Here is a 23,328-nt window from a genome sequence, read left to right on the forward strand (position 1 = left end):
GAGGCATGGCTGAATGGTTCCAAAAAAGAACTAGCAGAAAGAAACCAAACAAAGAAAGTTGTAAAAACATTAAAGTAAAAAGGAATGTATTAAGAAATATTAAAATGTAACAAAAAAGATAGAAAGGCTGAAAAACACAAAACTAATAAGAGCAGACAGAGCTATTGCCACTGGCTGCCGCCTGACGGCGCCATCTTGAAAAAAATGAATGGACTTAATACACATTGAGAGCAAACATGATTGACTGAACCTCAACAGCGCAGGTAATATTCAGACATTCTCTTATTTCCCTCTCTACCCAGAAGATGTTACAGTAATCCCTCGATTATCGTGGTGTAATGTAGACCAGACATGGCCGCGATCATCGAAAAATTGCGAAATAGGGTCACCCCTATTATCACTACCACCTACATGCTTTACATCATGGGTCTCAAACTCGCGGCCCGCGGGCCAACTGCGGCCCTCGGGACGATAATTTGCGGCCCCCGTCTTAATATGAAAGATTAATGTTCGTGCGGCCCGCAAGATTGATATGAATGACACTTGTTGTGTTCGGAGCTGAATGAACCAATCACGGTGAGGTATACGGCTCTGGAGGGCGGGACATCGGCTGGGCTGTCCAGTGCCTCACTCACTCATTCATTCCTCCAATCAGCTGGGAGGAGGAGAAGCTGTGAAGCCGATCACTCCGCTCGGCGCGCACACTCCTCCGCTGCTCTCAGCATAGAACTGAATGAGGCGCTATGATCCGTGATCCAGCCTGTGTCAGTGTCTGTAGCCATCTCCGCGAGTGAAACTGAAACTTAACAGTAAGTGCGTTAACATGACACTTGAGAAATTCGGAGAACTGCCGTAATCCAATACGATCGTTGAGCGAAAGGGCGCATGAGCCACAGACCCGCACGACTGAAAGTTAAAATTCAACCCGAGACTCATTCCAAGTGGAAACATATTCCAGAGCCCCAGAGATGTCTCTTTCAAAGCCTGCCGTGAAGAGAAAGGTCGGTGATGGGCACGGACAGTTTCAAGAAAAGCGGGGAGTGCAATATTTCTTTGTTGAACACAGGGGCACCTCGACGTGTCTCATTTGCACTGAAAAAGTTGCGGTGCACAAGGAATACAATTTGAAACGTCATTATACTACGAGACATGCTGAGGAGTACGAAAAATACCAGGGAGATGAGAGAGCCAACCAGGTTGCCAGTCTTAAAACACGTCTTCTGAGGCAACAGGATTTCTTCAAGAAGGCTACCAAAGACAGTAATGCAGCAGTCGAAGCTAGCTACGCCGTTTGTGAGTTGATTGCTAAAGCAGGAAAGCCATTCACAGAAGGAGAATTTATCAAAAAGTGCATATTACAGGCTGCACATATTGTCTGTCCAGAAAAGAAAAGTCAGTTCAACCACATCAGCCTTTCTGCCAACACCGTGGCAGAGCGCATTTCTCACCTGTCAAGTGACATTTATGATCAACTGTGTGAGAAAGCACAATGTTTCAGTGTATATTCAGTGGCTCTTGATGAGACCACAGACATCACAGACACTGCCCAACTCGCAATATATGTCCGTGGTGTTGATGACAATTTTGAAGTAATGGAGGAGTTGCTCACAGTAATTCCAATGCATGGCCAGACCACCGCTAAGGAAATATTTCGCCAGCTGTGTGATGCCATTGAGAATGCCGGTTTGCCATGGAAGAGCTTTGTTGGAATAACAACCGATGGAGCCCCATCAATGACAGGGAGGAAGAATGGACTGGTAGCACTTGTTCAAAAAAAACTGGAAGAGGAGGGTGTGGAGGAGGCCATGGCTCTGCATTATCCATCAGCAGGCCCTTGCAGCAGATGCCTGAAGTTTGACAATGTGATGTCTGTCGTGTGAAATGCATCAACCAAATCAGATCTAGGGGTTTAAAGCACAGAAGGTTCCGTGCTTTTTTAGAGGAAATGGAGTCAGAATATGGGGATGTGCTCTACTTCACTGAGGTACGTTGGCTCAGCAGGGGAAACGTGTTGAAGAGATTTTTTGAGTTGAGAGCAGAAGTAAAAGACTTCATGGAGATAGACGGGGTTGCTGTTCCTGTGCTGAGTGATCCCAAATGGCTCATGGACTTACCTTTTCTTGTTGATATCACACATGAGCTTAATGTACTGAACAAGAAGCTACAAGGCCAGGGGCAACTTGTCAGTGCTGCCTATGACAACGTGAGAGCATTCTGCACTAAACTCGTGTTATGCAAAGCCCAGCTCTCTCAGACAAACCTTTGCCATTTCCCAGCATGCAAGGCTCTCGTGGATGTAGGCACACCATTCAGTGGTGAGAAGTATGTTGAGGCCATTTCGAAGCTACAGGAGGAATTTGATCACAGATTTGCAGACTTCAAGACACACAAAGCCACATTTCAAATTTGTGCGGACCCCTTCTCCTTTGATGTGCAAGATGCCCCTCCTGAGCTTCAAATGGACCTCATTGACCTGCAGTGCAACTCTGCACTCAAAGCCAAGTTCAGGGAGGTGAGATGGAGAAGCAGACAAGCTTGGGCAATTTTTGAGAGAGTTGACCCCCAGCTTCCCTGAACTTTCCTGAATGTTCAAGCGGACCATGTGCCTTTTTGGGAGCACATACTTGTGTGAGAAGCTCTTCTCCACCTTGAACTTCAATAAGTCCAAGTACAGGTCCAGACTTACTGATGAGCATCTTCAAGCTCTACTGAGGGTCTCCACTGCTTCCTCCCTCAAGCCAAATGTGACTCAGCTATGTGAGAAGAAGCGCTGCCAGGTCTCTAGCAGGAACAAGTAGGCAAGAGAAGCCGTGTTCAGAATATTTCATGTTCAATGTTCCATTCAAGTTCAGAAAGTTAAAGGTTAAAGAGCTGTTAATACAGACATTTGAAACGGAATAAAAATAATTAGTTTTCTCTACTTAGCCAGCCAGTGTATATCTACTGTATGCTCATTATTATTATTATTTTTTTATTACTGATTTATTTATTTTTTATTCATCTTTAAGTTAATTTATCTAATTCATTTTTTTTGTTAAAAAATAAAGATATTTGATAACGTTGGAATGTTTTATCAGCGCTTTTCTTGTGGAAATCCTGATGCGGCCCAGTCTCACCCAGACTCTGCCTCTTGCAGCCCCCAGATAAATTGAGTTTGAGACCCCTGCTCTAAAGGAACCTTGGGTGGACATCTAATTGCAGTTTTCTGACATACTGGACATGATTTACAGAAGTCGGCAATATCCTTGGCCATGTTCGGCCAATAGAAATGGCGGCAAACTCTGGCAATTGTCTTTTGACGGCCTAAATGACCGGCCTAGGGGACTGTGTGACTTAAGTCAAGGACTAGCTTCCTACCTTCCTTTGGCACCACTATCCTTGGTTCTGTCCCACCTTTGCATAACACCCCATTCTTAACAATGAACCCATTCCCCAACTTGCCAGCACCACCACCACCTGGCTGACCTATGGCCTGGGTTTGCTGAAAGAGAGGACCAATGATGGGTGGGGTCTTGTTCTGCATCTCACTTATAGTTTGAGGAATGCTAGGAGGCTGCTCAAAACATTCTGGACTAGATTCCTTTTGACTCAGAACAACTCCAAACTGGAACCTATTCTGCCTATTCTGCTTTCTAGACTTCCTCACCTTACTTGGGTGCACCTCAATATCTGTATCATGAAAAGGCATGGAAGCAATTTCTTGTTGCTAAGCCATTCCTGGAGTTACCACATTGCAATCATCTTTAGCAGGAACTAGATCTGACAAAATGGGTAAGTCCTGACCTAGAAGCATTTGATAAGGCAGGTCACCCACCTCCAGTAAATACATCTGGCCCTGAAATTTGACATGAGTGGTTGGATAGGTCTTCTCTTCACCACGCACACAGTACAGATGGGTCATGGCTGAATAGTTCCTCTTACCTATGGGGATCATGTCAGCTGAAAGCAAGGACTGGGTACTGCCTGTATCAACTAGTGCACTGACCCTCCTCCCATTGAACAGCACTGGGACATAGGAGAATTACTGGGCTCCTGAGGAGGTAGGGTCTAAGTTGAAAGCAGACAGCGGCTGTGTTGTCAGGGTTATTTGGACATTTTGGCTTTATATGACCTTCCTGGCCGCATTGAATACACACGGGCTCCGGACTTAACAATAGGCCTCTGCTTTACCGGGCCATCTTTGCCCTCACCACCTCAGACCCCTGCTTTACATGCTTTCTTCGCCAAGTACACAAGTCTAATCATCAAAAAGTATATACAGACGCTCCCCTACTTACGAACGCAATTGGTTCCGAGCAATTGTTCATAAGTTGAATTTGTTTGTAAGTTGATTCAGTGCTATATTTTGTATTATAATTTATGTTTAAGGCCGATATAAGTATATTGAAGGTCTATATAAGTGCATTTGTATGTTTAAGGCTTGTATAAGTAACACGCATTGGTTTGTACTGAAAAAAAAAACATTTAATAAAATGGAGAGAATATGTACAGTACTGTAGAGAGAGAGAGAGAGAGATTTATGTATTAGAAACTGGCCAAAAGAAGCGACCTAATGACGATTGCACAGTTTTCTTCTTTTTTTCATCATAAATGATGCGGTAGCACTGTATGGCATCATTCAATTGATTTGCAAACTTTGTGCAACGTTCAATATTTGGGTCCTGCTGCTCGATCTTTCTGTTTATAAATGGTACTGACGGTCGAACGATTCAATGCCCGTGAAACGCTCACCACTTTCACGCGCATCAAGCTTCGTTATTATTGCCACTCGTTTCAAATGAAATGGCTTGCCTCTTCCTTGCAACTCCCTCAATAGAAGCCTTTAGCTTTTTACCAACCATATTCAATATTGGATGCATGAGATATTTAATGATACAAATGAAAAAAGCGCTTTGCACACTGGAGATACATTCACGCACTTCCGCATTGCAACGAAGAAGAAGGTAGATGCTGGGTGAGCTGAGCTCTCACAGCGCCAGGCGTCGGTATTAGCGGCGGAAAGAAGTACTACTCCGAAAAAGGCGCGAAATACAAAATTGGACTTGCGATCATTTTTGGACTTAAACGCAATTTGCAGACATGTTCGTATGTACCGTTGTTCGTAAGTTGAATGTTCGTAAGTAGGGGAGCGTCTGTATTATTGAATATTGCAACTATAAACCTACAAAAAGACTCATGTATTAATATCTAATAATCTATACCGTATTTTCACGACTATAAGGCATTATAAGGCGCACCCTCAATGATAATAATAACCGGACATAGGCCCTGTCGTCATTATCAACAACAAAAAAAGCCTACTTGTCATCACACCCAGAAACTGCGTGTGACGAAATTGGTGGTGCTTCTCCATAAGCTGCGTTTACTCGGCAAAAGACCTAAGTAAGTGATAGTTACGGACTTGTAATTTGGCATTCTGCTGTTATGGATACAGGTCGCTTACCTCTCACTGTCTTTCACTTACCTTCAGTCAGCTAGTAGGAGGCAGATCACCACCCAAACATCTTTTCATATTACCTCAGAAGGGAATGTGTGTTATGTTACCGCAAATTTAGAGTTCTGATGGATATGGGGAAAAACTGTCCTTAAGCCTATTTGTCCGTGCTTTGTGGGACCTATAGCGTCTGCCAGAGGGCAGCAGGTGGAACAGATTGTAACCAGGGTGGTAAGGGTCCCCTATGATGTTCCTGGCTCTGCTGAGGTAACGAGGGCTGGCAATGTCTTCCAGTGAGGGCAGAGAGCAGCCGACAATGACACATTTAAAAAAAAATTCCACATATATAAGGCGCATTGTAAGGCGCACCGCTCCGCATTACACTGCGCATTATACGGGTCTACAGTAGAGGCTGGGGTTACGTTATGCATCCACTAGATGGTGCCTTGCTAAAGGGAATGTCAACAAAACAGTGAGATAGGTCAGCCAAACTTTTTTAATAGATTACAAATCAGCTTTCTGACAACTCCATTAACTCCCAAAATGAATAAACAACAGTTTTTTTTAAATTTCTCCGAGGTTAAAGTATTAGTATTTTCGTGACACAGCAATAGCATAATAACTCATGTTGAACAGGTGGGCGAATGCGGCATCTAACACGCACGTCTCCGTCTCACCAAAGTCGTCATTAATCGAGTCAGTAATCTCTGCCTTCCTGAAAGCTCGGACCACAGTTGAGACTTCCACTGGGAATGACGGCGAACATAGAATGAATGTGCTAGATCGAGCTCAACCGAAATGAAACACAGTTTTATATATCTCAGCATTCACCGCGCACCGGAAATAGAGTCGGGGCTACTTGCCGTAGTTGCGACGCCAACATCTAGCGGCAGGAGTTCTTTTGTAAATCCACCCTAGTAAATGACGGCCGCTGTCAATTGGTTGACAAAAGAACTATATATACCAGCAGTCACTGCGCACTACTTTTTCTACGGGGAAAATAGAGTCGGGGGCTGCTTGCCGTAGTTGCGAGAGCTGTTGCGGCTCAATATTGATCCATATTATATATATATATATATATATTAAAATTGTTATCACAATAAAATAAAATAAATCAGTCGATAGGGTACACCATCCTCTACAGGTCTTGCAACTACGGTAAGCAGCCTGCGACTTCATTTTCCCCCGTGCGCGGTTCATGCTGGGATATGTAGTTCTTTTGTCAATACACCCAGTATGACGGGGAGCACACTAATTTGGTGCTCGCCGTCATTCCGAAAGAACTCCAGCCGCTAGATTGGCGTCAACTGAGCATTCAAAGCTAGACTATGAACTATTTATTTATATATATATATATATTTATATATATATATATATATATATATATATATATATATATATATATGCATGCATACATGCCTACACGCCTACACGCACACACGCACACACGCACACACGCACACACGCACACACATTATATTATATATATATAAATATACAGTGGTACCTCGACATACGATCGTAATCCGTTCCGAGACTGAGATCGTATGACGAGGTTCTCGTAACTCGAGCGGACGTTTCCCATTGAAATGAATGGAAAAAAAAAATTCGTTCCAGCCCTCTGAAAAAACACCAAAAACAAGATATTGGATTGGAAAAAATGTTTTATTTCTTCTAACTCCCCATCTATTAACAAAGTAACACATAACTAGTGGTTTAATAGAAATAAAATGTGTTTAATCTAACTAAAATTGGGCGGATTTCGCCGAGGGGAGAGAGGCACAAAAGGGGCGGGGGCTTCGTTTTTTTCCCCCACACAACGCACTCGTAAACAGAACAAACACTCCACCCTCACGTTCGCTATCGATGGGCTGTTTGCTGTTGTACTATTCCCTTCAAAATACTCCGAAAATGATGCACACAAATGTCCTCACTATCGGATAACGCACGACCACTTGCCAACGAGCAGCAGTGTTTTATCAGCGATCGCTCCGCTGCTCATGGGAGCTTCGGGGGCGCTGGCTACCGGCTCCCTTTTAGCTTGTAGCATCTGTGTTCGCATCCCCTCGAACGGCGCCTATGATAGAGTTGCTACCAGGGATGCTGTTGCGAGCCAGTGCCCCTGATTTTATTATGAGCAGCCAACGAGCAGCAGTCTTTTATCAGCGATTGCTCTGCTGCTCATGGGAGCTTCGGGGGCGCTGGCTACCGGCTCCCTTTTAGCTTGTAGCATCTGTGTTCGCATCCCCTCGAACGGCGCCTATGATAGAGTTGCTACCGGGAATGCTGTTGCGAGCCAGTGCCCCTGATGTTCTTATGAGCAGCGAACGAGAAGTAATATAATACTCCTCGTATTAGATAAAAATAACAGGAAATGCAGCAGCTGAGCTTACCCACATATTCATTGTGGGTAAAGTTTTATTCTGAGAAAGAGTGCCATTGCCTGTCGGCGTTGTGTGCACGAGTATACTTCATTACCCAGAAAGCCCTCTTTTCCCCGCGCATGCGCGTTGTGCGTTTCCTGGTCTGAATAACTCATCCGGTGCTCGTAAATATTGTTATACACGAAAGATATGCAAAAAAGACAGTGCCATGGCCACCTGACTTGGTCGCATCACGAAATTTTGATCGCATGACGGGCGAATTATTCGATCGAAATTTCCGTCGTAAGACGAGAATGTTGTATGACGAGCGGTCGTGTGACGAGGTACCACTGTATATATATATATGAAGGAAATTATTTATGCATTCATCTCATTTTCTGAACCGCTTTATCCTCATTAGAGTCGCTGGGGGTGCTGGAGCCTATCCCAACCTACTCCGGGCCAGAGGCGGGGGACACCCTGAATAGTGGCCAGCCGATCGCAGGGCAGAAGGAGACGGACAACCATGCATACTCAGACCCTGACCCAGGGGCAATTTAGAGTCTCCAATCAGTCTACCATGGATGTTTATGGAATGTGGGAGGAAACCGCGGAGTACCCCTAGGAAACCTACGGGACCGGGGAGAACATGTAAACTCCACACAGGTGGACTCACCTGGATTTGAACCCAGGACCCCCGAACTGTGAGGTCGCCGGGCCACCAATGTGAAATTATAAAATGACTTTGCTCTATATTCTTTGTTTTAATATTAGTCACTCGTCTATATTATGTAACCTTCAATGTAATTGACACTTAAATACAATATTAAGAAAAATACTTTTTTTTTTTCAAAGTTGCTGTCATTGTTGTTTAGGTTTCAGGGGTTTCTGGGAGTGTGAATTCTGCTCCCGGCTTTAGCGGCGAGGGTTCAAACCCCAGTTCGTTCTAAGCTTCCTGTGTGGAGTTTCCACGTTTGCCTGCAGGGTTTTTTCCTGGTGCTCCGGTTTCCCTCACATCCCTAAAACCGCATTCTAGGCAGCTGTACACTCTAAATTGCCCCTAGGTATGAACGTGAGAGTGAATCCTTCTCTCCGTCGAGAACCTCTGCTATCCTGGAGAAAATGAATGAATTATTTTTTTGCATTTGGGTTGATTTGACAATAAGTAGTAGCACAAAATTGTACTGCTTTATGAAATAAAGATGGACTCTAAACACTACTACACTACATTACCTCATGCTGAACCTACTACTTTCCTATTGTGTTGTAGTTTGGGATGCATTCAGACCTAGGTAAGGTCATTCAGAGTCTGCTTGATGAGTTCTGGAAGAGTCCTCCTACCCTGTTGTCCACTGGCCAGTCTGGATTTCCATAGTGAGTTTGATCTACTTCTATATATTGCACACTGAGAACAACTGACAGTAGCTTTGATACAGAAAGGTCATGTTTACAATGAACAGGGCTTTCCGTTTTTGCTAAAATGTTTCATTGGTTCCCTTCTATGTATATGTATACATGTACTATATTTACTCGCATATAAGCCACTTTTTTCGGTGCAAAAAATGACTTAATCGAGAGTACGGCTTATAGGCGCATAAAAACAACATGCACCAAACTACAAGTTGAGGATGCCATGACACGATGAAGTCACGACGCAATGGCGTCGTGACGTCAACGTGTTTCATATATGTATACACGTACGCACGCACGCTCTCACACATACACACCGTAAGTTGAACATTTCGTAAGAAGAGCCGTACTTTATGTAAATTCTCAAATTCGTTCCACGGTCCTCACAAAGCTACCAACTATAAACCCTTTAAAAATGATCCAAGTGTCCCAATTTTGTTGGAAAGATATGAAGACATACAAAAGTGAGAGAAAATTATCATAAAATTATTTAATAAGGCATTAAAATGAATAATTAACATGTTAAATCTATTCGTGTTGAAGCGCAGCTGCACGAGTCTCAGGAAGCTAACGTTAGGCAAGAGAGAGCACACGAACACAAGCAGACACATTTAATAAACATAAGATAAAGAATTCAAAATATTACATTGAACTTTTAATCTTTTTCATTAACGATTTATGATTTCTTTCGCATCTAATTTTTCACCCATTTTATTTTGCGCTGTGACGGTTATGGCAGAAATTGATTGTTTGGTGTGCCCTTTGTGTTTTATGTGCTGGCCACATGCTTTATGTATCCCTGTATTTTGTGAATGAGTTAGTCGACATTTTCTTTTCTCTAAGTGCAACAATGCAGACGTCTGCACAATAAAACTATGCTGGCTTTACAAACCTCCCCGTTTTTTTGGCCACACCCACAATTTTTGGTGAAACCCGCTCGGAGAGCTATCACAACTGGTGTCAGAAGTGGCATAGCCTTTAGAGCAGGTGTCTCAAACCGATTCCGCCGAGGGCCGCAGTGGGTCCTGGTTTTTGTTCCCACCGATCCAGTGCCGACATTTTAACCAATCAGGTGTCTTCTAAAATAAGTAGCACCTGGCTGCAATCAACTGATTACAATTGCAAAAGGTATCCTCTTGTTGAGTTGGAATGAAAACCTGCACCCACTTTGAGGACCGGTTTGAGACCACTGCTTTAGAGGGTAGCATGGAATAGTTTTTGCTTTTTCCTTTGGAGCAGATATTTTTCCCCCAGTGACAGTTTTGTCACCATCAGCTATTGGCCGGTTACCCTGCTTTGAAGAATAGATGCCATGGGATCAAAGCTACAGTCAGATGCTCAGCCTGTTCAAGGTGCAATGGGGGAAGAAAAGGGCTCAGAGCCAAGCCAAGTTGCTGAGGACACCTTTTTCCAGGATTTGAAGGAGATGTTCCGGGCTCATACGGCACAACAAAAGGAGCATAGGGCTCAGATGCAGTAAGAGTTTACACGACAGTGGATAGCCATCCAACATCAGTTCGGTCTCCTGCAGCGAGGACCAAACTGGTCCCTTATTTGGCTTCCAACCCTGTCTCAGCCTCTGTCCAGTCCTCCTGGAACAATTCCTTCGACTTGTTTCTCTAGAGCTCCAGGTGTGGATCAGCGAACGGAATCCCTCCTCGGCTGTTCACTCAGCTCCTCTGGCCGATGTCGTTGTGTCTGCCCGCCGAAAGACCCAGTCATGGACCTATGCCCAGTGGAAGGGTGCAAAAGGGGCAAGCAGACCCCTATTTAGGAAGACTGGTGGTGAGGGCAAAGATGGCCCGGTAAAGCAGAGGCCTATTGTTAAGTCCGGAGCCCGTGTGTATTCAATGCGGCCAGGAAGGTCATATAAAGCCAAAATGTCCAAATAACCCTGACAACACAGCCGCTGTCTGCTTTCAACTTAGACCCTACCTCCTCAGGAGCCCAGTAATTCTCCTATGTCCCAGTGCTGTTCAATGGGAGGAGGGTCAGTGCACTAGTTGATACAGGCAGTACCCAGTCCTTGCTTTCAGCTGACATGATCCCCATAGGTAAGAGGAACTATTCAGCCATGACCCATCTGTACTGTGTGCGTGGTGAAGAGAAGACCTATCCAACCACTCATGTCAAATTTCAGGGCCAGATGTATTTACTGGAGGTGGGTGACCTGCCTTATCAAATGCTTCTAGGTCAGGACTTACCCATTTTGTCAGATCTAGTTCCTGCTAAAGATGATTGCAATGTGGTAACTCCAGGAATGGCTTAGCAACAAGAAATTGCTTCCATGCCTTTTCATGATACAGATATTGAGGTGCACCCAAGTAAGGTGAGGAAGTCTAGAAAGCAGAATAGGCAGAATAGGTTCCAGTTTGGAGTTGTTCTGAGTCAAAAGGAATCTAGTCCAGAATGTTTTGAGCAGCCTCCTAGCATTCCTCAAACTATAAGTGAGATGCAGAACAAGACCCCACCCATCATTGGTCCTCTCTTTCAGCAAACCCAGGCCATAGGTCAGCCAGGTGGTGGTGGTGCTGGCAAGTTGGGGAATGGGTTCATTGTTAAGAATGGGGTGTTATGCAAAGGTGGGACAGAACCAAGGATAGTGGTGCCAAAGGAAGGTAGGAAGCTAGTCCTTGACTTAAGTCACACAGTCCCCTAGGCCGGTCATTTAGGCCGTCAAAAGACAATTGCCAGAGTTTGCCGCCATTTCTATTGGCCGAACATGGCCAAGGATATTGCCGACTTCTGTAAATCATGTCCAGTATGTCAGAAAACTGCAATTAGATGTCCACCCAAGGTTCCTTTAGAGCAGGGGTCTCAAACTCAATTTATCTGGGGGCTGCAAGAGGCAGAGTCTGGGTGAGACTGGGCCGCATCAGGATTTCCACAAGAAAAGCGCTGATAAAACATTCCAACGTTATCAAATATCTTTATTTTTTAACAAAAAATAATGAAATAAACCTCAGTCAAGTAGAGCACATCCCCATATTCTGACTCAATTTCTTCTAAAAAAGCATGGAACCTTCTGTGCCTTAAGCCCCTGGATCTGATTTGGGTGATGCATTTCACAACGACAGACATCACATTGTCAAACTTCAGGCATCTGCTGCAAAGGGCCTGCTGATGGATAATGTAGTGCAGAGCTATGGCCTCCTCCACAACCTCCTCTTCCAGTTTTTTTGAACAAGTTCTACCAGTCCATTCTTCCTCCCTGTCATTGATGGGGCTCCATCAGTTGTTATTCCAACAAAGCTTTAGCGGTGGTCTGCCATGCATTGGAATTACTGTGAGCAACTCCTCCATCACTTCAAAATTGTCACCAACACCACGGACATATATTGTGAGCTGGGCAGTGTCTGTGATGTCTGTGGTCTCATCAAGAGCCACTGAATATACACTGAAACATTGTGCTTTCTCACACAGTTGATCATAAATGTCACTTGACAGGTCAGAAATGCGCTCTGCCACGGTGTTGGCAGAAAGGCTGATGTGGTTGAACTGACTTTTCTTTTCTGGACAGACAATATGTGCAGCCTGTAATATGCACTTTTTGATAAATTCACCTTCTGTGAATGGCTTTCCTGCTTTAGCAATCAACTCACAAACGGCGTAGCTATCTTCGACTGCTGCATTACTGTCTTTGGTAGCCTTCTTGAAGCAATCCTGTTGCCTCAGAAGACGTGTTTTAAGACTGGCAACCTGGTTGGCTCTCTCATCTCCCTGGTATTTTTCGTACTCCTCAGCATGTCTCGTAGTATAATGACGTTTCAAGTTGTATTCTTTGTGCACCGCAACTTTTTCAGTGCAAATGAGACACGTCGGGGTGCCCCTGTGCTCAACAAAGAAATATTGCACTCCCCATCAGACATCTCTGGGGCTCTGTAATATGTGTTTCCACTTGGAATGAGTCTCAGGTTGAACTTAAACTTAACCCTTTAACAGTCGTGCGGGTCTGTGGCGCATGTGCACTTTCGCTCTCCGATCGTATTGGATTACGGCAGTTCTCTGAATTTCTCAAGTGTCATGTTAACGCACTTACTGTTAAGTTTCAGTTTCACTCGCGGAAATGGCTACAGACACAGGCTGGATCACAGATCATAGCGCCTCATTCAGTTCTATGCTGAGAGCAGCGGAGGACTGTGCGCGCCGAGCGGAGTGATCTGCTTCACGGCTTCTCCTCCGCCCAGCTGATTGGAGGAATGAATGAGTGAGTGAGCGAGGCACTGGACAGCCCGGCAGATGTCCCGCCCTCCAGAGCCGTATACCTCACCGTGATTGGTTCATTCAGCTCCGAACACAACAAGTGCCATTCTATCAATCTTGCGGGCCGCACGAACATTAATCTTTCATATTAAGACGGGGGCCGCAAATTATTGTCCCGGGGGCCGCAGTTGGCCCGCGGGCCGCGAGTTTGAGACCCCTCCTTTAGAGCCTTTACCAATTGTGGGAACAATGAATCAAATCAAAAGCCTTTATTGTCATCATACACAGCTGCCTATAACGAAATAGGTGGTGCTACTCCACAAAGTGCGTTTTCCCAGTAGAAACATAAATAAGTAATTTAAAAATATAAAAAGTCACATCCTGGCAAGGTAAATTTTAAAATATTGCACAATCTAAGATATTGCACATTGTTTTTGCACCCCGAAGTTATTACAAAGAAGGGATTGTGTGTCGTGCTAATGCAAGTTCGGAGCCCTGATGGCTGTGGGGAACAAAAACTGTCCCTAAGTCTAGTTGTCCGTGCTTTGTGAGACCTGTAGCGTCTGCCAGAGGGCGGCAGCTGGAACAGGTTGTGACCAGGGTGGTACTCGGATGATTCGCCTAAAGATGTTTCGCCGACGGACGTTTGACAGACGGACAGGTCGCCGAATGAACGTTCCGCCGAACGGAGGTTTCGCCGAAACGGGATTCGCGCGCTTGCCCCGCCCCCGGATCGTGTGTGTACAGGTTTTTCAACCTCGGCCCGCGGTCCATATACGTCCCGTTAGGATTTTTAATCCGGTCCGCCGCCGGCGTTGTCCAAATTATAGTAAAAATTCGCCAAACGGCTCAAAATGCTCTCAAATTCGGTCAAATCCAGCCGAAAACAGCGTTTAATGATTAAATACAAATACTAGTATTTGCATATACAATACTAGTATTTGTATTTAATCATTAAACGCATTTTGAGCCGTTTGGCGAATGGACGTTTATAAACGTTTTTTGCCTTATCACGACATCATCGCGACATTTTACCGAGGAATTCACTTCCCTGGGCTCGGTTCTAATGTCCAAAAAGCTCCAGTATTTGTATTTAATCATTAAATGCTGTTTTAGGAGGGATTTGACCCGATTGCTGTCATTTCACGGTTCTGCTACATCTGCCCGCCAAGAGTGCTTAATTCCCGGGCTGACATGCCCGCCCAAGAGTGCTTATTCCCGGGCTGCCATTGACGGTAGACTAATAAATTGAGAGTGATGAGCGGCAAAGGGAAATGAATCATTGATTTTTACTATAATTTGGACAACGCCGGCGGCGGGCCGGATTAAAAATCCTAACGGGCAATATATGGCCCGGGGGTCGAGGTTGAAAAACTTGTACACACATGATCCGGGGGCGGGGCGAGCGCGCGAATCCCGTTTCGGTTAAACCTCCGTTCGGCCGAATGAACGTTCGGCGGAACGTCCATTCGGCGACCTGCTCGTCTGTCAAACGTCTGTCGGCGAAACGTCTTTAGGCGAATCATCCGGTCACGGACCAGGGTGGTATGGGTCCCTAACAATGTTCTTAGCCCTCTGCCAGTGAGGGCAGAGAGCAACCGATGATCTTCTGGGCGGTGTTGATTGGATTGGATAACTTTATTCATCCCGTATTCGGGAAATTTCATTGTGACAGTAGCAAGAAAAGGCATAGTTATAAGTTAGACAGTACAGTCGCAAAGGCCGCAGAACAACAAAGCAAAAGCAAAAAGTACAAAGCAAATCCAAGTAAATGGAAACTGGAAAATGGAAACAAACTGGAACCACACACAGGAAGTCTTCCACAAGATGGGGAACTTCTGCAGACTGTGACCTGTGCCTTCTTCACCACTGCCGTGGTGTTGGTAAACCAGGAGAGCTTGTCCGTGATGTGGACCCCCAGGAATTTTAAGGACTGGACCCTGTCTACGCATACTCCATTTATGAGGAGGTGGGCCAGATCTGTGCTGCGTTTGCGAAAGTCCAGGATTATTTCTTTAGTTTTCGTGGTGTTTAGTGTGAGATTGTTCACTAAACACCACAAATACATTTTGTTGACTACATCTCTGTAAGCAGACTCATCCCCCCTGAGATGAGTCCGACCACAGTGGTATCATTGGAAAATTTGATGATGGAGTTAGAGTGGTGGGTATGTGTACAGGGAGTATAGAAGAGGACTAAGTACACAGCCTTGAGGGGAGCCAGTGCTCAGTGTAATGGAGGAAGAGAGGTGGGGACCAAGTCTAACAGTTTGTGGAAGGTTTGTTAAATTCTTAATCCATCAGCAGATGGAAGAGGATAGTCCAAGATGGGAGAGTTTGTCAGCCAGAATGTCTGGAATTATGGTGTTGAAGGCTGAGCTATAGTCAATGAAAAGCATCCTCACATAGTTCCCATGGTGCTCCAGGTGGCTGAGTGCTGTGTGTAGAGCTACGGCGATGGCGTCCTCAGTGGACCTGTTTGCTCTATAAGCAAACTGGTGAGGGTCAACTGAGGGAGGGATTGTATCCCTGATGTGGCGGGCGACCAACTTTTCAAAGCACTTCATGATCACAGGCGTGAGTGCAACAGGCGTATAATCATTCAGGCCATCAATGATTGGCTTTTTAGGGACAGAGATAATGGTGGCAGATTTCACGCAGGATGGGATGATGGATTGTTGCAGGGAACAATTGAAAATCTTTGTGAAAACCCCAGACAGCTGGTCAGCACAGGCTTTGAGTGGTACACGGTCGATTGGTCGCCGGTCTTTTGGTCACCGGTCTTTTGGTCGCGGTCTTTAGGTCGCCCGAAAGTTTGGTCGTCGTCTTTTGGGTCGCCGGTCTTTTTTGTCGCCGGTCTTTTTTGTCGCCGGTCTTTTGGTCGCCTGATCGGCTGCTGCCATCTACTGTCAATTTATTAAATAGCAGATGGTGTTTTTATTGAAGCAGTCCAATGAGCCTTCATTCTCTCTGGGAGAACTTGCAATGTTGAAATACTTTAGATTAGATGGTCATTTTTATCAAACAAATAAAAGTATTAGTATACTTTTAGTTAGACAGTATTTAGATCGTTTCAACAGTATTTAGACTCTAAATACTGTTGAAACGATCTAAATACTGTTGAAACGATCTAAATATCTAATATCAAAATATCAATAAGAGCACTCATTTAACACATCGGCTGCTGCCATTGACTGTCATAGGCGTCCAATGAACCTTCATTCTCTCTGGGAGAAATAAGAGCACTCATTTAACACATCAGCTGCTGCCATCGACTGTCATAGGCGTCCAATAAACCTTCATTCTCTCTGGGAGAAATAAGAGCACTCATTTAACACATCAGCTGCTGCCATCAACTGTCATAGGCGTCCAATGAACCTTCATTCTCTCTGGGAGAAATAAGAGCACTCATTTAACACATCAGCCCCTGCCATCGACTGTCATAGGCGTCCAATGAACCTTCATTCTCTCTGGGAGAAATAAGAGCACTCATTTAACACATCAGCTGCTGCCATCGACTGTCATAGGTGTCCAATGAACCTTCATTCTCTCTGGGAGAAATAAGAGCACTCATTTAACACATCAGCTGGTGCCATCAACTGTCATAGGCGTCCAATGAACCTTCATTCTCTCTGTGTGTTAAAGACACATGCCTCTGACACCGGGATCGGGGCAGTGCTTCTGAACAAGCAGTTATTTGATGCTAAGTTGTTTTGTTAGCTTTCTCCTTACTCTCATGCACCTGCACAAATAGAAAAGTTTTTGTGCATGCCTGCTATTCATTTTAAAATATTAATAATTTTTAAAATATTTTCTCTCATTTTGTGTTTCTCACATTTTTCATAAAAAATTGGGACACTGATAATTTTTAAAGGCTGAGTTGGTAGTTTTTTGAGGAACAAATGTACGAAACATCCAAGTTATGAAACAAATTCTGGAACCGAATTAATTTTGTTTCGCTAGATGGACCACTGTATTCAATGAACTGACAATCCCAATTGGGAAAGAGGGTATATATAATATTTTTTTAAATACATTTCTCATGTTGAAAATATGAATAACAATGGTATTCACTTTAACCAACAGCAGTATGTACAAGCCACTGGGCATCCCCCCTTTTCCACCTCCAAGTTACCACTATGGTCTTTACCATGTTGGGCAAAGTAAGACGCCACCTCTCGCACCATTTCCATCTGGAGTAGGACCAGGGCTTCACCCTGGTGTTGAAGCTGTCCATGTGTCCCATCGACAACTAGACACTTATGGGCTCATTACTGACCTGTTGTTACCTGTCCCTGTTGGAGACTTAGAGGTACGTAACAGACCAAGATGTTTATTTAGGGTGCATTTACATGGATATGCTACAAACGTATCAACAGAATAGAAACGATTTTATATTCAAGCCATGTAGTAGAGACAGCTTATTATATGCAATTTCTTGGCAACATTCTCCCCAGGAAAAGATGTGTGTCCTGGCAAAATACTTTTTGTTAATCATCCTGCAGGAAAATTGCAATGGCAGGCTGGCGTTTTACTATTTGGACAAATAAAAAATACTATGCTGTTTTAAACGGCACTAAAAAACATCAAAAATATTTAAATAATATAATGTAATCTAACTCCTCAAACATTCGAGTTGTTTATTGAGCACGATGGTAGAGTGGTTATCACATTTCCCTCAGTTCTGAGATCAACGGTTCAGTCCCTGGCTTCGGCTTTTCTGCGTGGTGTTTGCATGTTCTCCCTGTACCTGCTTGGGTTTTCTCGAGCTGTTTCGGTTTCCTCCTCATCTCATTTCATTTTTTGAACTGCTTTATCCTCTAGGGTTACGGGGGGTGCTGGAGCGTATTCCAGCTGACTTTGAGCCAGAGGCGGGGGAGAACCCTGTATAGGTGGCCAGCCGATCGCGGGGCACAAGCAGATTGAGAACCTTTCACAATCACACCCATACCTAGGGGCAATTTAGACTGTCCAATCAGCCTACAAAGCACGGACAAATAGGCTTAAGGACAGTTTTTTCCCCACATCCATCAGAAATCTAAACTCGCGCTAACATAACACACATTCCCTTCTGCGGTATATGAACAGATGTTTGGTTGGTGATCTGCCTCCTACTAGCTGACTGAAGTAAGGTAAGTGGAAGACAGTGAGAGGTAAGCGAGAGGTAAGCGACCTGTATCCACAACAGCGGAATGACAAATTACAAGTCCGTAACTTACACTTATTTAGGTCTTTTGCCGATTAAACATAGCTTATGGAGAAGCACCATCAATTTCGTCACACGCAGTTTCTGCGTGTGATGACAAGTAGGCTTTTGTGTTGTGATAATGACGACAGGGCCTATGTCCGATTATTATTATTATTATTATACCATGCATGTCTTTTGAATGTGGGAGGAAACCGGAGTGCCCGGAGAAATCCCACGCAGGCCCGGGTAGAACATGCAAATTCCACACAGGTGGACCAACCATGGGGCCGGGCAGAGCCCGAAGAGACGATTTGGGTTCCCCTTGACATGGGCTAATGACCAGTGAGAGGCGCCAAAGAGTGCAGAAAGTTGGGCAGCAGCCAAAGGAGAGATCCTTAGAGGTTCGATCCCCGGCTGCAGAACCTGGTTCTTGGGACGTGAAATGTCACCTTTCTGGTTCGGAAAGAGCCTGAGTTAGTGCGTGAGGTTGAGAAATTCCGGCTCAACTTAGTCGAGCTCACCTCTACGCACAGCTTGGGTTCCGGTACCACTCCTCTCGATGGGGGTTGGACATTTTTCCACTCTGGAGTTGCCCACGGTGAGAGGCGCCGAGCCACACCATGCAGTGACCTGCCAAAACACACACACAAACACAAAATTAAAACCATATTACTCACCATAACACTTTCTTCCCTTTACAAAACAACAATGTGTTCATTTCAAGGTAAGTGTCCAACCTCAACAAACACATGGAATGCATCTTATCCTGAGTATATACAAAATATGAGAATTAAATACCTGCATGTTCACCACCCCTGGTTAAAGTCGATTGCCATATTTGATGGCTATGACCATGTTGTCATCAATCTCAGCGACACTTTGTTTCAAACTGTGAGACATTTTCTTGCTGATTTATCGAAGTACCAAGACCACGTCCTTTATCTTTATTGCCGTGACCGTTTTGGGGGAAATTAAGCTTCCACTTTGCTCTTCTGCGCCGTCCAGCTCTTTTAACCCGCCCAAAGAGCTGTATTTTCGGATAAGACCAACGACGTTCGCCGTGATGTCGCCCGCCGTGACATGGCCCGCCGTGACATCGCTCGTTGCTTGTACTTTGAAACATTTCTTTGAAAATTCCACCCTCAGCTCTGCTATCCCGAGGCAACCAGCTGTCCTGTCTGCTCACAGGGCTCTATTTTCTGATAAGGGCGACAGTGTCCGGCATAAGGTCACCCGGGGCTCACATTTCTTTAAAAATCCACCCTCACCTAGGCTCACCCGTCTGCTCAAAGAGCTCTATTTTCGAATAAGAGCAACAGTCTCCGCCCAGAACCCGCTATTTTTCGCCTCTGGAGCTGAATTGAGTGATGGTCCCGTCTTCCGCCATTTTTCTCTGTGGCAGGCCGAAGACAAGAAAGTGTCTTCCGCTTGCGTGTTTCAGCGGGAATTTTGACATTTTGATGAACATTTTTTATTTGTATACGTAATATAAAATGCCGCGATGGCGTGAAGCCGTGAATGTTGAAGACATGAAGTGGTGAAGGATCTGATTACTCACTCACAAAATTACAAAAACATAAAACAATAAAACAGATGGGTTAAGGCAATGTTTTTCAAATCGGGTGGCGCCGCTAAAGAGGGGGGGGTCGCTAAACGATGCCAGGGTGTGGCACGAAGCAATGGGTGGGAGCATCTGACTTAAAAAACATCCTTTTTTACATTCAAGTGCAAAAGTGAGTATGGTTACAGCACTTGGGAAGAAACAGTCCTGAGTCTGTTTGTTTTGGCTGTCATGGTCCTATAGTGCCTGCCAGACGGCAGAAGGTTGAAGAGGTATGTAGAAGCCGGGAGGTGTACTGTCTTTTGGAATGCTCTTTGCCCTTCCTAAGCACCGGAAGTGGTAGATGGTGGACAGGATTCTCCGTGGAGGCGCGTTCCAGTTCAGGGACACTCGCGCGGCCAACGTTTTGGTCATGCTCCACATGATAGTTTGCTAAATCCCTGCTTCGGGACGACTAGATGGGGAAGAATGCAGGGTTCAGGCTCTATAGAGCAGCTGATAATCTTTTGAACTGTGTTGATCACCCTCTGCACTATTTTCTTGTCTGCTTCTGTACAGCTGGAGTGCCACACTGACACAGCTCGCTCTCAATAGCTCAATGGCTCAATGGTCACCAGCAGGTTGGTGATGAGTTGCTCCTTACTGATTACAATCAGGAAATATAACCTCTGCTATGCATCTTGACCAGTGCTATGGTGTTTGCTGCCCCAGAAAGGTCAGCAGAGATATGCAGATGAGTTCCCTAGTTATGGAAAGGTTCAGTGCCAAGTTCTTGAGGGGAATCACTCACTGACTCTAAGGACCTCGTCTCGTTCCACTCCGTGATCATCCCCACCGTTGTATCATCTGCAAATTTCACAATGATGTTCAGGGTGCATGGGTCTGCAGTCATGTGTGTAGACCGAGTAAAGTAGTGAACTCAGCACACAGCCTTGGGGCGAGCCGGTGCTGAGCGTACGGGCAGATGAGAGGTGGCAACCCAGCTTCACGTGCTGAAGTCGGTTGACCAGAAAATCCTTAATCCAGAAGCAAGTGGGGTGTGGGGGCCCCAGGTCAGCCAACTTGGGGTTGAAAATGTCCAGTATTGTATTAAAGGCTGATCTGTAGTCGATGAAGAGCATTCTGACATAGCTCCCCCTTTTCTCAAGGAGCTCTGTGCAACCTGGAGGCCAGTGGTTATTGCATCTTCAGCGGATCTATTCCAGGGGTCCTTGAGGGCCGCCGTGGATGCAGGTTTTTGTTCGAACAGAGACAGTTTAACCAATGAGGTTGGTGCTGAAACAAGAAGCACCTGACTGCAATACAGTAATACCTTGACATCCAAGTGTCCCAACATACAAGAAATTTGAAATATTAGGAAAATTCCGAACAAATTTTGTGCTCTGCGACCGGCTGGTCACCGGTTCAGGGTATCCTCCCGCCTCTGACAGCTGGGATTGGCTCCAGCACCCCCTGCGACCCTAATGAGGATAAGGCGGTTCAGAAAATGAGATGAGAAAATTGGGAATCTCGGGTGCGGCTTATACCAGAGAAATTGTCAAATTCGGCAATTTTAAGGGAGCGGCATATACTCGCGGGTGGCTTATATGTGAGTAAATACGGTATGTGTGATTTGGCTGTTAGACAAGGTAAATCAAAGGTAAATTAAACTATTCAAACTAGTAGGAGAGGTTACAATAGGTAACCATTCTTAATGGCCCCGTTAAGAGGCTGACTTTCACTTAAATATTTAATTGGTAATTCATTCTCACTTTTCTTTTCAGGCTGGGTTAAATGGACAAATGTATAAGATGCCTGAGATTCCTGCGTCTTTTTCTGAGCTGTCTGAATTGAAGTAATCAATTTTTAATTGTCAACATTTATAAATCGTGTTCAAAACTAATTTAATTGTTCGTCTTGCATATCCTTCCTTTTTTATCATCACATACTCTGTGGTACCTTCAGTCTGACTCAACTGTCTGACATGTCAGAAAAAGAGGATGATTTACTGAGATTCTTTGTGACGCTGCCCCAACTGAAAATAGTCTCGAGTGATAAGGAGGAGCTAGTCACTAACATTGTGGAAATGGCAAGTACGTTCCACTTAGAATCATAAATGCTATCAGGGCTGCCAACTACTCCTGAATTTCAGGAGTTTCTCCGGAAATGCAACGCAAACTCCGGGACTCCGGACAACCTCCCAAAACTCTGGAAATCCCCCAAAAAATTCACCCATTTTTTTAAGAAGCATCCATCTCGGGAAAGTACCAAATTACCAATTTAAATGCCTCGAAATTCACACCATCACTATGGCTTCGACCATCTTGATTCAACTGCACTGTAAACCGGAAGAATTCGGTAACACGACGGCATTGTGAATCATCCGAGTTACAAGTTCAGCGTGGCAATCAATTTGTAATCGATTGCATAGGTAGCCTTTATCACTTTAACATTTTCATTTGCGTTTTTTTCATAAGGGAAGTAAGTATTATTAAGGCTAACTAAACCACCAGTCTTTTGTCTTCAAACCAATCCTATCATTTCCAGGGTTGTTCTAAAGGAAGTAGGCGTACACAGCACTGTTAAGTCTTATCAATATGCCTCGTCGGAATAAGCGCAAAATGGATCGCAATTTGGATGTAACTTTTAAGAAATCCAGCCACTCACAGAACTTTATTGTTTCTTATTCGACGAAATATCACATGTTGACACCGTCTCCAAAAGGACCGACATTTGCACATTGCAGAACATGCATGTGCGACCACAGCGTGACACGCTGTGGAATTACTGACTGTAAAACTCCCGTAGAAGGACCCAAATACAAAGATAAACTTATTTTCATTATGCTGTACTTTTTCAATAATTTACAAAAACACTTTCAACTAAAGTAAAAACTTTTGATTAAAATCTTCCTATGCTTAATTTTCCTTACTTTTTATATCGATTTTGCATGAATCACATTCACTCCAGAAATTAGACAAGGGTACTCCTGAAATGGGGTCGACGGAGGTTGGCAGCTCTGCCGCTATGCTTAGTCATGAAATAAATGGAAGCCTAATTGAATTGACAAACTTGAAAACTTATTTTTGATTTTTTTTCTTTTTCAGAGAGAAACCTGATGATGGAGCCACGCCTGGAAGGAAAAAGACAAGATGTTATTTTTAAGGTGTACAATTATTCAAAAGTATTAA

General features: G+C 44.5%; 1 protein-coding gene across 2 annotated transcripts in view; it reads left to right on the plus strand.

The window, feature by feature from the left end:
• The window catches only part of vps37a (VPS37A subunit of ESCRT-I), a 70,059-nt gene that overhangs the window by 26,975 nt on the left and 19,756 nt on the right, over window positions 1–23,328 (plus strand). Inside the window, exons 4-8 of one of the 2 annotated variants that reach the window (XM_077606337.1) lie at window positions 9,068–9,171; window positions 17,496–17,721; window positions 21,922–21,992; window positions 22,103–22,230; window positions 23,245–23,303. In XM_077606337.1, the coding sequence (XP_077462463.1) occupies window positions 9,068–9,171; window positions 17,496–17,721; window positions 21,922–21,992; window positions 22,103–22,230; window positions 23,245–23,303 (588 nt within the window). The remainder of the gene's footprint in view (window positions 1–9,067; window positions 9,172–17,495; window positions 17,722–21,921; window positions 21,993–22,102; window positions 22,231–23,244; window positions 23,304–23,328) is intronic. The other variant, XM_077606338.1, reaches the window with a different exon arrangement.

The sequence above is a fragment of the Stigmatopora argus genome, chromosome 7 (assembly GCF_051989625.1).
Source record: "Stigmatopora argus isolate UIUO_Sarg chromosome 7, RoL_Sarg_1.0, whole genome shotgun sequence".
In the NCBI taxonomy this organism is placed as follows: domain Eukaryota; kingdom Metazoa; phylum Chordata; class Actinopteri; order Syngnathiformes; family Syngnathidae; genus Stigmatopora; species Stigmatopora argus.